This window comes from Eriocheir sinensis, chromosome 33 (genome assembly GCF_024679095.1).
Source record: "Eriocheir sinensis breed Jianghai 21 chromosome 33, ASM2467909v1, whole genome shotgun sequence".
NCBI classification, from domain to species: Eukaryota; Metazoa; Arthropoda; class Malacostraca; order Decapoda; family Varunidae; genus Eriocheir; species Eriocheir sinensis.
The window spans coordinates 6,646,795-6,661,792 of record NC_066541.1 but is presented as its reverse complement, the minus strand read 5'-3'; the positions used below and the strand labels follow the sequence as shown (position 1 = coordinate 6,661,792).

The 14,998-nt window shown below is 44.8% G+C and overlaps 2 protein-coding genes and 1 long non-coding RNA gene across 6 annotated transcripts in view; 1 reads left to right on the top strand and 2 right to left on the bottom strand.

Moving 5' to 3' along the window:
- The window catches only part of LOC127006645 (ceramide-1-phosphate transfer protein-like), a 19,390-nt gene extending 15,946 nt beyond the window's left edge, over positions 1–3,444 (bottom strand). The window contains exons 1-2 of one of the 2 annotated variants that reach the window (XM_050876795.1): positions 3,189–3,444; positions 1,032–1,282 (exon numbers count right to left, since the gene is read on the bottom strand). In XM_050876795.1, coding sequence (XP_050732752.1) covers positions 1,032–1,252 — 221 coding nt within the window. In that variant the 5' untranslated portion in view covers positions 1,253–1,282; positions 3,189–3,444. Of the gene's footprint in view, positions 1–1,031; positions 1,283–2,751; positions 2,894–3,188 lie in introns of those variants that run through there. The other variant, XM_050876794.1, reaches the window with a different exon arrangement.
- Positions 1–10,704, top strand: part of LOC127006647 (uncharacterized) — a 26,339-nt gene extending 15,635 nt beyond the window's left edge. The window contains exons 2-3 of one of the 2 annotated variants that reach the window (XR_007759682.1): positions 7,832–8,091; positions 10,559–10,704. This is a non-coding gene — a long non-coding RNA (uncharacterized LOC127006647). Of the gene's footprint in view, positions 1–7,831; positions 8,092–9,111; positions 9,251–10,558 lie in introns of those variants that run through there. The other variant, XR_007759681.1, reaches the window with a different exon arrangement.
- Positions 4,769–14,998, bottom strand: LOC127006644 (sialin-like). 2 transcript variants are annotated; one of them, XM_050876792.1, is made up of 10 exons: positions 14,550–14,997; positions 11,015–11,226; positions 10,664–10,754; positions 10,098–10,334; positions 9,777–9,988; positions 9,487–9,612; positions 9,139–9,292; positions 7,902–8,057; positions 7,325–7,404; positions 4,769–5,854 (listed from the first exon to the last, which is right to left on the bottom strand). In XM_050876792.1, the coding sequence occupies exons 1-10, from the start codon at positions 14,623–14,625 to the stop codon at positions 5,714–5,716; spliced, it is 1,485 nt and encodes a 494-aa protein (XP_050732749.1). In that variant the 5' UTR covers positions 14,626–14,997; the 3' UTR covers positions 4,769–5,713. The 2 variants fall into 2 exon arrangements, with proteins under 2 accessions (XP_050732749.1, XP_050732750.1); XM_050876793.1 differs by lacking the exon at positions 9,487–9,612 and having other exon boundaries at positions 14,550–14,998.

The following is a 14,998-nucleotide window of genomic DNA, read 5'->3' as shown; positions in this document are numbered from 1 at the left end:
ATTTCAGCTTGGTCGGATAGATGGGAGATGCCCTTTAACGTAGACAAGTGCCAGGTCCTTCAAGTTGGAACAAGAAATAAGAAGTTCGATTACGAAATGCGCGGCGTTAAACACAAGCGTTCAATGCGTTAAGGACCTGGGGGTCAAAATCACGTCAAACCTCAAATTCTCACATCAATGCATCGATGCAGCAAATAAAGCGAACAGAATGTTGGGCTTCATTAAAAGAAACTTTTTATTCAAGAATAAAGATGTAATACTTCCGCTCTACAATAGTTTAGTCAGACCCCACTTGGAATATTCGGTACAGTTTTGGTCTCCTCACCATGCAAAGGACATTGGTAAATTAGAAGGTGTTCAGCGTCGGGCAACAAAAATGATCCCTTCCTTGCGCAACAAATCCTACGAAGAAAGGCTTTCCACCCTTAACATGTTATCTCTTGAAAAACGTCGCCTCCGAGGACAACAGATCGAATGTTTTAAAATACTTAATGGTTTCACGAATGTAGACAGAACAAAATTGTTTATGATCGATGACACTTTGCGAACGAGGAACAATGGCATAAAGCTCAAATGTAGACAAGTAAATTCAGACTGCACCAAATTTTTCTTCACCAACGTTGTAGTGCGAGAAGGGAATAAGCTCCCACCGTCAGTGGTCCAGTGTAACACGACTGACTCCTTTAAAAACAAGCTCGACCGTCACTTCCTTGAACTTAATATTAACTAGAGTAGAAAAGCAACGTTTTGGAGCCATCTGATTAGTGTAGATTCACTTAGGTTTAAGGACAGACCACCTAGTCTGGACCACGGGGTCTGTGTGGTCTGATTTTCTATGTAATTCAAAGTAATTCTCTCCCCTCATTTTCCTATTTTTCTCTTGCCATTCCTCCCTTTCTCCCTTTCCCTTTCCTTTCATTTTCTTTCTCTTCATTTCCTCTTTCTTTTCACTCACTCTCTCTCTCCCTGTCTATCTATCTATCTAACTATCTGTATCTATCTCTCTATCTTTCACTCTCACTCTCACTTACTTGTTCATCTCTATATAGGCGTCCAGGTAGCCGTCCAGGTACAGGAGGTTGTCGGGCGTCGGCGTGAGCCCTGCGGTGAGCACCTTGTAGTCCAGTATTAGGTCATTCTCCTTGGCCACCTCGCCCTCCTTCGCGAGCTCTACCACCTTAGCGGACTCTCCTTCCGTGGGCGACTCTCCCTCTACCGTTGGTGGTGCTGTTGCTGTCCTCTCCTCCTCCATAGCGCCTGTTTGTTTTTTCCTCACCTCGCCCTGTATAGGAATATAGTAAGTCGCTGTTTTCTGTTTGTTATTTTATTTATTTATTTTATTATTATTATTTGTGTGTGTGTGTGTGTGTGTGTGTGTGTGTGTGTGTGTGTGTGTGTGTGTGTGTGTGTGTGTGTGTGTGTGTGTGTGTGTGTGTCGTGTGTGTGTGTGTGTGTGTGTGTGTGTGTGTACAGAAGGAAGAAAGCGAGTTTTGATTTGTGTGTGTGTGTGTGTGTGTGTGTGTGAACGACATTTGGTTAGGGATCTCAGTTAAACACACACACACACACACTGTGCCACGCCCCCACCTACTTCGATTACGAAATGCTTCTTCGATTACGAAATGCGCGGCGTTAAACTCACAAGCGTTTAATGTGTTAAGGACCTGGGGGTCAAAATCGCGTCAAACCTCAAATTCTCACATCAATGCATCGATGCAGCAAATAAAGCGAACAGAATGTTGGACTTCATTAAAAGAAACTTTTTATTTAAGAATAAAGACGTAATACTTCCGCTCTACAATAGTTTAGTCAGACCCCACTTGGAATATTCGGTACAGTTTTGGTCTCCTCACCATGCAAAGGACATTGGTAAATTAGAAGGTGTTCAGCGTCGGGCAACAAAAATGATCCCATCCTTGCGCAACAAATCCTACGAAGAAAGGCTTTCCACCCTTAACATGTTCTCTCTTGAGAAACGTCGCCTCCGAGGAAAACTGATCGAATGTTTTAAAATACTTAATGGCTTCACGAATGTAGACAGAACAAAATTGTTTATGATCGATGACACTTTGCGAACGAGGAACAATGGCATAAAACTCAAATGTAGACAAGTAAATTCAGACTGCACCAAATTTTTCTTCACCAACGTTATAGTGCGAGAATGGAATAAGCTCCCACCGTCAGTGGTCCAGTGTAACACGATTGACTCCTTTAAAAACAAGCTCGACCGTCACTTCCTTCAACTTAATATTAATTATAGTAGAAAAGCAACGTTTTGGAGCCATCTGATTAGTGTAGATTCACTTAGGTTTAAGGACAGACCACCAAGTCTGGACCATGGGGTCTGTGTGGTCTGATTTTCTATGTAATTATATGTAATTCCTGTCACATCCACCACCACCATCACCACCACCATCACCACTCACCACCACCACCACCACCACCGCTAACCTTAATATCAACTAGAGTAGAAATGCAACGTTTTGGAGTCTTCTGATTAATGTAAAATCACTTAGGTTTAAGGACAGACCACCAAGTCTGGACCATGGGGTCTGTGTGGTCTGATTTTCTATGTAAATCTATGTAAACCTAATAGTACGTGTGTATTTTAATTAGTGTTTCTTATCGCGCCTTTAAGCACTATTCACTTAATACTGCGTCACCATTTTTTTTTTAGCATAGCTGGAGATGATGCGGAGAGAGAGAGAGAGAGAGAGAGAGAGAGAGAGAGAGAGAGAGAGAGACACCCACCGCAGAGATCGACCGACGAGTGAATGGTGTTTGTCTCCGTGACGAGGCTAAAAAAAATCCGCAGCGCGAATTCCCCGCAGAAGCAACGCCAAGGAGCATCCAAACCTCCGTTACGAAATTCAGCCTATTTACTGCAGTGCCAGCCTCGCCCCTAAACAGTATAGTGCCACGTAGCAGGGCCAAACGGAGTCCCTTGGCACCGATAGAATAATGTGACACGTCTTAAAAGTGGACACCACCGACGGTTCCTTCTCCCCCCACCCCCCGCCCTAAATCCCCTGTGACCCTCATAGCTGTGGGCTGGGAGGGATGGGGTGAGGGGGGGTGATGTGGCGTAATTTGTATCTCTTTTCACACCTGACATCCCCAGCACGGCCTCCACCCCCACACATGCCTTGTTACCTGTCCCAACACCTTGTCAGAAAGTTTAGACTTACCTGCGCGTGCGTGAGTTGCCCACCTGAGCAGAACTACAGCTGCTGGAGGAGCCACTGCCAGGCTGGTCGCCGCTCGCTGCCACACGCCGCCACACCCGGTGCAGCCACACCCTCGCCTTGCCCGGATATTCGCTGGAGCTAATAAGCGGATGCATGTGCAGCGTAGCCCCGCCCTCCCAGTGCTCCCGCCGCGGGGAAGGCAGCCCAGAAAACAAAGGCTATACCCGCTGCTTCCCACGACGCTCGCGCTGCACAATATCGTACTCGATAACAGGATGCTGCCTCGCCTGTTTTTCTGACGCACGTATTCTCAGTGTATGGGAAACGTATACGCAGGCGGGCCTGAACGTACACGAAAGTAGCTATGAATAGACTTCTTTACCTCAAGTTTCTCCCGTGTGCATCACAATCTGAACTCCCCGTGACATGCACAACGAAAACAGAGCCTGAGAACAGGCAGGTGTTGGGTACACCAAAAGTTGTCTGACCACCACTCCCACACACGCAAAAAAAGTGTGTTGTCGCCAAGCCTGAACCAGGGCCTGGCCTGAACTACATACTCTGGTCTCCCGCAAACTAAAACCGCCTGTAACCATGCAGTACTACAAGCACCAGAGCCACCTATCCCACCCCTTCGAAAACAGGAACCGCCAACTTGTTCACAAATATACTGGTGAACATGATCACCACTGAAATGTTCGTCATGGAGTGGGTACTATACATAGGTTTGGTGTGTCTGAGGTTTACTATCTGGACAGACACACGCTTTTAACCCCCCCTCCACCTTACCCCCTCACCCACGTGTGGCCCGAATGAGAGGCATCTCGGTGTCTCGGCGTGTCGCTCACCTCGACCGCAGGCTAACGAGGAGTGAATGACACCAACAGGGGACACGGGTAAGTGACGCAGCTCTTCTATAGTTGGTGAGGTTATGGAGTTCATACATGACACAGCTCTTGGTATATTAAGGCTGCAGCTTTAGAAATTCACACTCATTATTTATGCGCTATTGTGATAAAAATGAGGTCAATGTAGAAACTCGCTCAGCCTCCGATGCCCCGCTCCCATCTCCCGTGCCGCGCCGTATCATTGGCTGTCCTTTTTACCCTCGTGTCGCCATATCTAGGACAGTGTTCCTTATACAGAGACTCCATTTTAAAAAGAAGTTTCACTTGATCCTTTTTGCCATGTCTTGCACACTTTGTTTCATTTTCCATACTTGTTCTTTCTCTTCCCTGGCTGACACGTGCACGGCGGCAGGGTACGTCACGTCGCCTTGGCCTGGCAGTGTTTACGAAGGTGACTTCCTGATGGACTTTTCACTGACCCCGAATGAATCTGACGCGATTATCAAGGTCCGTGATAACATTCTGGAGAGTATTATCGTCGGTTTATTGGTGTTGTGCGTGTAAACATGAAATTTGCGAGGAATGTAAACAAGACTCCGTGGTGAAGGAAAAGTTTGCATCGTTGATCATGACGCGGCACACTGATCTCAGCCACTCGTTGAGGCGCCTGGCGTGGAGGGGAATGTGTTCAGGAAACTTACACACACATTTTGGGTTAGGATAAAATACGCCTTTCAAATTATATATTTATTAAAAATATACACATAACTGTAAAATAAAAGAAATAATACTGTTTGAATAGTATTTCGATAATATAACACTCAGATAAAAATAATACTCTCGTCGGTCTGGATGAAGTAACACTTTGAAGAAAGACAGCCGTGTCGTGAAGGTGAAAAGAACACACACGCCTCGGGGAAGGCAATAAATATAAAACTTCACGCCTGCTGCAAAGATTCATGAGATGAGATGTTGAATATTGACGGTGTTGTGCGGAGACTGAAGCCACTCGAAGCACAGCATGAGCACCATTCTCATGACTCATCATATCAGGAATAAACTACTCTGGAATATTACACTGAGTTATGAAATGAACTACATGTATTGTCAAGACAAAAGTTTGTCTATATTTTGAAAACTGCACTGAATTTTATAGTAATTTTATTCCTGGTTTGATACTAATTGGAATGGCATGAGCAAATTGGCAAACACTCCTTAATTAAATGTTCCTCAGTGCTCAACACTGAGATCACATATATTAACTTCAGCCTCTACTCACACTTCCTGGGATATCTTTGGTCTCTCAAATTAACCTGAACACACACTTTGATTCTTGTCACTTTACACCACTAAAGCTCAGAGACTCAGTTCAGTGTCATCATTCTACTTGACAGTCTTGTTCATCAGACCTCGGAAGATCTTCATAGGCATTCCACTTGATGCATAACCTCATATTCTATATCACAGAAGTTTGAGAACTTCACAGGCATTCCAGGCAGTTCTTTATAGTCATTCCACTCTGCAGCTTTGATCATTAGGCCTTAGATCTTCATGGGCCACTTAATGCATACCCTTTCATTCCATATCATGAGAATTTAGGAAGTCCACTCCTGCATGTCTCCTAATCCCCACACCAAAAAATGCAGTGATTCCTCACTTCCTTTGCTTCATGTCTTCTCACTCAGAATCATCAGAATCTAAAATTTCATCATAGTCATTCCACTCCTGGACCTCTGTGGTGACTGTGGCAAGGTAGAGCAGCCCAGCCAGCATGTAGATGACAGCACCCAGCAGGATGGAGGCATCCCACCCACCAGTCTGCAAAACAGAAACACTCATGTAGGAAAAAATTTATTTCCAAAACAAACAAAAAGTTGAATGGAATGCTTTACCTAATGAAACTGTGTTTGCAAAAACTAAACATAATTGGCTTATGTGACAAAATGTAATGAAATATGAAACATGGAAAACCTAATTTAATCTTGGTAGATAAGAAATGTATTCACTCAGTCCATTTCATTAAGTTTCTGTGAGGGGACAATTGTCGCAAAGAAGACAAGTAAAATAGGCTGATTTAAAAAAAAAAAAAAAAAAACTTCTGAAAAAGCAATGTAATGAACCTGAGCACCAATACAGATCTTAAGTATTGATGAGGCATTTGGCCATTCAGTGGAACAGTGGAGGCAGTACAGTGAGTTAAGTCAAGAAAACAATAACAAAAACTTCAAACTGTTATTCCAATTAGTTTTGTGAGGACACTGTCATTAGAAAAGAAAAAAATACTACCTAATTAGAAAAAAAAATTAGATGCTTACTTGTCCATTAATAGGTAGAGAAATCACTGAGAGAGACAACAGACAAAGTTCAATGATATTATTAGAGAAAACTAATTAATACCTCCTCAGGAAAACATTACACATAACAAGTGCCAATATTAGAAGCCAATGCTCACGAAGGGCTTAAGCATTTCTTCATATGTAGAAATAGAAAATAGGACACATTGTTACACCTCCTAAAAGGCCATTCCACAAACCAGAGCCAATTTAGACCCCAAGGCATTAATGAGGTGTTTATAGTCATTCATTTATAGGTAAAAACAGGTTATAATGCATGTTCTGATACTTGAAAGATGTTGTTAAGGTGTTCTGAAGCAAAGTTGAAGTTCATCCAAGTAAATTCTATCACTAAAGACTCAAGCAAAGATGAGGTCTAAATATTTACCTTATTTAGCTTATAGTGAATGTTCTGATACCTGAAGAATATAATATAAGTGTTCTGAAGCCATGTTACAGTTCATCCAAGTAAATTCTACCACTAAAGACTCAAGCAAAGATGAGGACTAACTACATACTGTATTTACCTTATTGACTTTATTTAGCTTATAGTGAATGTTCTAGTACCTGAAGGATGTAGTTAAGCTGTTTTAAACCCTGACATGTGGTTATGATTCATCCAGACAAATTCTACCACTAATGATCCAAGCAAAGACGAGGACTAGCTATTTACCTTATTGACTTTATTTAGCTTATAGTGAATGTTCTAGTACCTGAAGAATGTAGTTAAGCTGTTCTAAACCCTGACATGTGGTTATGATTCATCCAGACAAATTCTACCACTAATGATCCAAGCAAAGACGAGGACTAGCTATTTACCTTATTGACTTTATTTAGCTTATAGTGAATGTTCTAGTACCTGAAGAATGTAGTTAAGCTGTTCTAAACCCTGACATGTGGTTATGATTCATCCAGGCAAATTCTAACCAAGCAAAGACGAAGACTAATTGTTTACCTGTATGACCATCTCGGCCGTAATCAGAGGCGCCAGGAAGCCACTGATGTTCCCGATACCCAGCATTCCTGATAGCGTACCTGTGGAGGACAGTGATGTTAGCTAAATGTTGATGCTTACTCTTGTCATATTATGGTTTATCTCTTGGGAGTTTTTGTTAAAGATAGGAAGGATAAGAATAATCTGTTTTGCATTTGTATATATTATTTAATCTCTCTCTCTCTCTCTCTCTCTCTCTCTCTCTCTCTCTCTCTCTCTCTCTCTCTCTCTCTCTCTCTCTCTCTCTCTCTCTCTCTCTCTCTCTCTCTCTCTCTCTCTCTCTCTCTCTCTCTCTCTCTCTCTCTCTCTCTCTCTCTCTCTCTCTCTCTCTCTCTCTCTCTCTCTCTCTCATCATTCCTCCATTACATCATCTTCCCTGCTCACTCCTTCCATCATTTCCTCACCATTCCTCTCTCTGTCCATATATTAATTAGTACATCACCCTCCCCTTCTATCCTTTCATTCCAGGAGTCAGCTCTGATCAAGGTGCACAGGGCCAAGCAACAGACACAATAGAGCTATGACGCCACACACTCACCGGCATAGTTAGGAGCAATGTCCATGGGGGTGAGTGTAAAGGAGGAGAGGGTGGCGGGACTCCCGATCATGGCCACCATCAGCATGGCCGCCACGAGCCACTTGTTGCAGCCGGCCAGCACCACACTCACCAGGCCCACCACCACACCCACCATGCCTGAAGGAGACCCAGCCATAAGGTGGACTCAGAGGTAAATGGCAACAGTGCTAAGACTAAAAGCTGTTAAATAAGTATAACACTAAAGTCCTAATGCAAGACTAAAGTGTTAAAAAGTATTAAATGAGACTAAAGTGCTAAATGGCAGCAGATTAAGACTAACTGATTTCTGAACCTACCTAAAGTAACATTCTTTAACATTGTGAAGGAGACCTATGCATCGAGTGGACTCACAGGTAAATGGCATCAGTGACTAATTATTGGACTCTTAGGGCAGATTAACAGATAACTAAATAAACGAAAAACATGAGCTTTGTAAAGGAGACTTAACTATTAGATAGACTCTCAAGTGAATGTAGACAGAGGAGGTTGTGACTAACTAATTATTGAACACTTAGAGAGGAGGCAGACTAACAGTATCTAAAAAAAAATATTATTCTAAGGGAGAATCAGCTGTTTGACTTGCAACTGAATATAGACGGAGGAGTTTGAGACAAATTGATTATTGAGCACTCGGGAGGGGAGGCAGAGAGTGAGACCAACTCATAGCTAGGAAACAGAAAGAGATTTGCTATGGAAGAGGAACTGTTCTGTAAAGGTCATATAATCTCTTTTACTTTCTTGAAATTTTGTGCTGAGACTGACAGCTAGAAAGCATCATTCAAAACTGTGGAAGTTGGTCATCTTCCAGTTTTCATTCCATACTATAGTGAAACCATTTCAGCGACTCCGTTTAAGCGATGGCTTCCATGGGTCCTTTACTCCCTTCTGCTCTGCCATACAATCCCATCACCTATTTTTCCCCTCGTATGTTACCTATAGCTAACATATGAGAGGAAGAGATGGGTGTTGGGGTTGTGTGGCAGAGCAGAGGGGAGGGAAGGACCCGCGGAAGCCAACGCCTCATCAGACTCGTTAAAATGGTTTCACTATAATGAGCTATAGCAATGTGATACCTTATCTTACTACTGCTGTTCAGTAATCTTCAGCAAGAAACTGAGCAAAGTTAATATGATAATGGTTATGTTAATACTGAAATCCTGGAACTAATCAGGTCAGTGCCAGCCAGACAGCCACTGACCTATGGAGTGGATGAGGCGGCGTGTGTTGGCCTTCTTGAGGTGGCAACTTTGGATGAACCAATCAGACAGGCGGCCGATGGAGAAGGCACTGACCCAGCTACACGCCTGGCCCACCGTCAGCACGAAACTCACCTCCTCCATGTTCATGCCAATCTGTCCGGGAAACAACTCATTATCCTGTGCCCAGCATGTTGATCATTACAAAATGTTTTAAATATCACGGCAGAAGTTAAGTCAGTCAGTGAATGGAAGGTGCACACGTGCCCTACACACGTATGCACTGCGACCTTACAACCGCCGAACACCGGGACAGTGAACAGAGCGGCGGCCACAGAACAGCACAGCACCTGGGTCTTGAGGAAGGTGGGCCCTTGCGTGGTGGTTAGGTTGGCGACCCACGAGGAGGCGAGCTCCCCAACGATGGACGGGTAGAACCTCCAGCATCGCAGCAGCCGGCCCCAGGGCACACGGCGCTGCGCACAAGGGCTCAGGTCACGCTCACGCCAACAGTCATCCTCAACATCACACACTTTCAGTCAATCATTCGTCAACACTGTTACAAGTGTCTGGGTGTGGCCAGGTGTGTCCGGCGGGCCTTGTGCCTCCCACTACCACCCCTGGCCGCCCTGCCGCTCACCTTGGGCTTGATGACTAGGTTGGGCGCCAGCAGCTCTGCCTCCTGGCTGGACATGAGCGGGTGGCTGCACGGGGAGTTACGGACGAAGTACAGCCAAAAAGGTGTCCAGAGGATGGCCACAGCGCCTGCCCCCCAGAACACCCACTGCCACCCCAAGTGTTCCACCACCCACTGAGAGCTGCCCATGGCTACTACGCTTCCCAGCGACATCCCTGAGGAGCAGGAAGGCGCCTGACGCCACGCACTCACCACCACCATGCACACACTCGCGCCTCACCCCTGCATGTCGCCGCCCACCCCCCCACACCGACACTCACTCACCTGAGAAGGCGATGGTGGTCATAGTGGCCAGCTTGTCCGGCGGCGCCCACCTCAACAAGACGCAGTAGAGGGCGGGGAAGGAGGGGCCCTGCACCATGCCCATGACAAACCGTAACGTGGCCAGCGCCAGTGGGTTGATGTAGGCGAAGGTGGGGCTGAGCAGACAAAGCAGCCCCGAGACCCCGATGCTCACAGCCATGGTCTCCCGGGCCCCCACCAGCTCACTGATGCGGCCACCTGCACGCACACGGGACAGGTGAGGGACTGTGAGGAGGTTGAAGCTGAGATTATGAATTTAGGATTACTTTTTTCACGTTTTGTTGGACTTTGAATCCTGTTGTTTCGAAACGGCGCCGACTGTGACATCAATCTCACCATCCTTTTCTTCTTTGACTTCGTATGCCTTAACTGTCTTTAGCTTCGGTGTTAAACTACGTATATACATTACAAACAACTTTCAGAAATGCATCAGTCAGCACCTATTAGGAGGAAGGAATGGGGAAGAGGAAATGGAAAGAACGAAGGAGGGGCAGCAGCCAGCGCCCTGCCCTGTGCCCCTCACCCACCTATGGTTTTGGTGAAAAAGTAGCCCCAGAAGAAGGTGCCGAGGATCATGCCCTGCTCCTTCACCGTCCACAAGAATTCTCCTTCCCCCTGCTGAAGAAAATTAATGAGGCCAAGTAAATGTGAGAAAAAGATACGAAAAAAATGAGGTCAGTAGATAGCCTCAACTGTATACTATGATGACTGAAACACATGACTACTTTATAATCTGCTTTACTACTACTACTACTATTGCTACTACTACCACCATTACAACTACTATTACTACTACTACTACTACTACCACCACTACAACTGCTACTACTACTACTACTGCTACCACTACTACTAATACTACCACTGCCATTCCTCACCATGGGGTCATCCGAAGTCCCGTTGAGGGCGGCGGGGCAGGCGTGGTCGGGGGTGACGCTGTGGTTGCCTACAGGCTGGATGACGGTGGTGTTAACCATGGCCACGATGGCAACGCTCAGGCCAAACCGCATGAGGTAGTCCAGCATGCAGCCCAGCAGACCCAGCACGACCACCACGTGGCGGATGCCCACCCTGCAGCCACATGGTCCACCTGGCAGGGTAAGTGGTAATCCGTTATGAGGTGGATGAATGCGTGAAATTGGGTTAGTATATTCGTGAATGATTATTATTTTCCTGTGGTTGTGTGCGTATCAGGAGGAAGGTTAAGGGCTAAAATAAATATCGGAAAAGCCCACAATACCCTGATCCTAGTTAAGATTACAGAAGATGCCGAAATAATGAGAAAAAAAAATGGTTAGAGGGTTGTCTTGATACTCCCTTCTTGAAAGCATCGAAGTCATAGGATAGAGAAAGTACAGACGAAGGAAAGACATTCAAAACAGTGAAAGGGATGAAAGACGGGAGATACTGGCTAACTCTTGTCATAGAAAGTTGGACAGCATATTAATTAAGATGAGCATCAGTATAGAAAGTCTTATGCAGCGAGACCACGGGAAGGGTAGAGATGTGCTGTCAGGAAATTAGAATGTGTGATGTTGGGTGAGTATGTTCGTAAGTGATGACTCCGGGAGGTTAGGGCTGTGAATTCTTATTACTATTATTCTCGGTTGTGTGAGTGGGAAGCGTAACGTGAGGTACGTGAATTTGCGGCAAGTGGACGAGTGTAGTGTTGGGTTCTTGGGTGTCGGTGAATGATGTATGAGTGTTTGGGACTCAGGTTGCACACACGAGATATATGTTACGCCCAGTGTGAGTGTAGACGTGGTAAGGAAAGGGAATGTATGTTGTAGAATATATGAATTGCTGCATGATGTAAACAGATAATCACACGTTTTGCATAATGTGTGCATCCAATGTCGCTTCCGTTTAATCGTCTTCATGAAACATATTACTTTGCAAAAAAATAAAGCTTTATAAAGGAATATCTGCCAAATTTATATGGATGAACAATATAAATATTGTTACAAATTTAACGTTCATTAATATTTATATCACGTTTTCCTTCGATACTGTAATAGTTTTCTTGAGTATGTTTGAAGTAGCAAGCATAGCGTGGGAGGCGTGTTTGTCGTCCCACCTTTCCATTCATACGCGAATCAGAGTCGATACACTCGAGAGAACGCTGGCTAATCAGTCATCATATCGTGCTATTAATAAACCACGTGTGTGTAATTCACCCCCACGGCCTGATCAGGTGCTGGGCTCGCAATCGCCAGCAAGTAACATCCCGACCCGAGCAAGCTCCTTACGGTCGACCTCTGGATACTGCCGGGACCTTCACACACCACACACCTCATCCCCTTTCCTCAAGAGGGGACAGTAACCGCTCCTCTGTCAGTGGAAAAATCCCGGGCCTGAGCAGGGCTCGAACCTCTGCCTGCCAGACCATGGAGCCTGGCAGCGCAGCGCTCTACCACTGAGCTACCGGAGCGGTGTGTGTGTGTGTGTGTGTGTGTGTGTGTGTGTGTGTGTTTACCTATTTGTAGTCTACCGGTCCCGAGCTAAGCTCTAATAGTCCCGTCTCCATATCTACATTCATCCAGCCTTTCCTTCGTGTGTGTGGGGGAGGTGAGAGAGAGAGAGAGAGAGAGAGAGAGAGAGAGAGAGAGAGAGAGAGAGAGAGAGACTGACTCCCCTACGATCTCATCACCTGCACTCGTGGTCGCCAGCCTGTGTACCCTCCCGGTGAGTTTTGGACCTCGTTACCTGATCTGTGTATGGGCACAGCTGGGGCCTCACCTCCCTCCCCCCTTTGTCTCACCAGGGATTGCAATATTTCGGCCAAGGATAAGAGGATAAACATAATTTATATTCTCTTTACCTTGATCTCAGCCTGAGAAAGGTGCGAACCTCCTCCTTGACGCTGGGCAAGTCCAACACGCTATCCACGACGCCACGGGACCAGTATGTGTGTGTGTGTGTGTGTGTGTGTGTGTGTGTGTGTGTGTGTGTGTGTGTGTGTGTAGGCCTACCAAGTCACATAACATACAATCATAGCAAGTGATATCAGTCACAAGGAGGAAGACACATTTATACAAGATCACACTCCTTGTCTAAATTCCTATCAAGGCCACGTACGGGACTCCGTACAGGTGAGAGGTTTTAATTAAATCAGGCCCCAAGGCTCGTCCTCTCAGCCCTCTCTTAGTAACCACGGCTCCGCCACGCAGAAGCCTCCCTGATGAAAAGAAAAAAAATCATGGAGCAGCCACTGCAGGCCACTCCCGTTACAAACAAGTAGTTTTTTTTTTTTATAGAGTTGTGAAAAGCATGAAAATGTTCTTGGTATTGAATATATATTAGGTTGTGGAAAGAGAGAGAGAGAGAGATTTACATAGATATTCAGACCACACAGACCTTATGGTTCAGACTAGGTGGTCTGTCCGGGGGGGCTGTAAAATCCCCAAATCCCATGTTAAATTACTGATGTTCTAAGTGTAACTCCTCCTTTATTTATTTATTTATTTAGAGAGAGAGAGAGAGAGAGAGAGAGAGAGAGAGAGAGAGAGAGAGAGAGAGAGAGAGAGAGAGAGAGATTGGCTATGGTTTAAGGTTTAAAGAGAGAGAGATTGATTGATAATTTATTGTTGCAGGTAAACAACAAGGGAGAAGGAGGAAGATGCCATCCCAACCCCAGGCAGGACAGTGTGTGTGTGAGAGAGAGAGAGAGAGAGAGAGAGAGAGAGAGAGAGAGTATATATATATATATATATATATATATATATATATATATATATATATATATATATATATATATATATATATATATATATATATATATATATATATATATATATATATATATATATATATATATATATATATATATATATATATATATATATATATATATATATATATATATATATATATTCAGGTAAACAGTGAGTCAGATGAACACTTGCGCTAAGTAGAGTAACTGAGTGAAAAACACCAAGGAGATTGCAAAAGTCAAGTAAATTCAGACTCCACCAAATTTTTTTTCACCATCGTTGTAGTGCGAAAATGGAATAAGCGCCCACCGTCAGTGGTCCAATGTAACACGATTGATTCCTTTAAAAACAAGCTCGACCGTCACTTCCTTGAACTTAATATTAACTAGAGTTGAAATGCAACGTTTTGGAGCCATCTAATTAATGTAAAATGATACTAAAATCACTATAGGTTTAAGGACAGATCATCTAGTCTGGACCATGGGGTCTGTGTGGTCTGATTTTCTCTCTCTCTCTCTCTCTCTCTCTCTCTCTCTCTCTCTCTCTCTCTCTCTCTCTCTCTCTCTCACACACACACACACACACACACACACACACACACACTCTCTCACTCACTCACACACACACACACACACACACACACACCACAAAGAACAAAACACGTCACAAAGACAAAACAAATCAACCAAGGTCAACTCACTTGGCTGTGGAGATGGAAGAATGACCTCCGTTTCGGGTACACCCTCCTCCACTTGGTCCCTCCACCCTCGACACATGACCTTTGCTTGACCAAGCTAGACGGCCCTTCCTCACTTGATACTCTTCTCCATGTCTTACAAAACACCGGACGTGCGGCCAAACCTCTTCCTCTTCACTCTCCCTTTCCCGTAGCTTTCGGTGATGGTATGTAAGGCTTTCCTGTCCTTTTTTCCTTTGTTTCAGTGCAGTATTGAGCGAGCAGGTGGTGATATCTTGCGTCTCCGTGTGTTTTTGCTCTGTCTTGCTCTCCGGGTTGCTACTGAGACGCGGTGTGAGGGAGGGAGGGTGGGAAAGTCAGCCAAGGGAAGTTGTGTTTTGGTTGTAGGTTGTGTGATGTATGCGGACGGTCGGTAGGCGTCCACCCCTAACCAACGCCGAAATACTACTGGG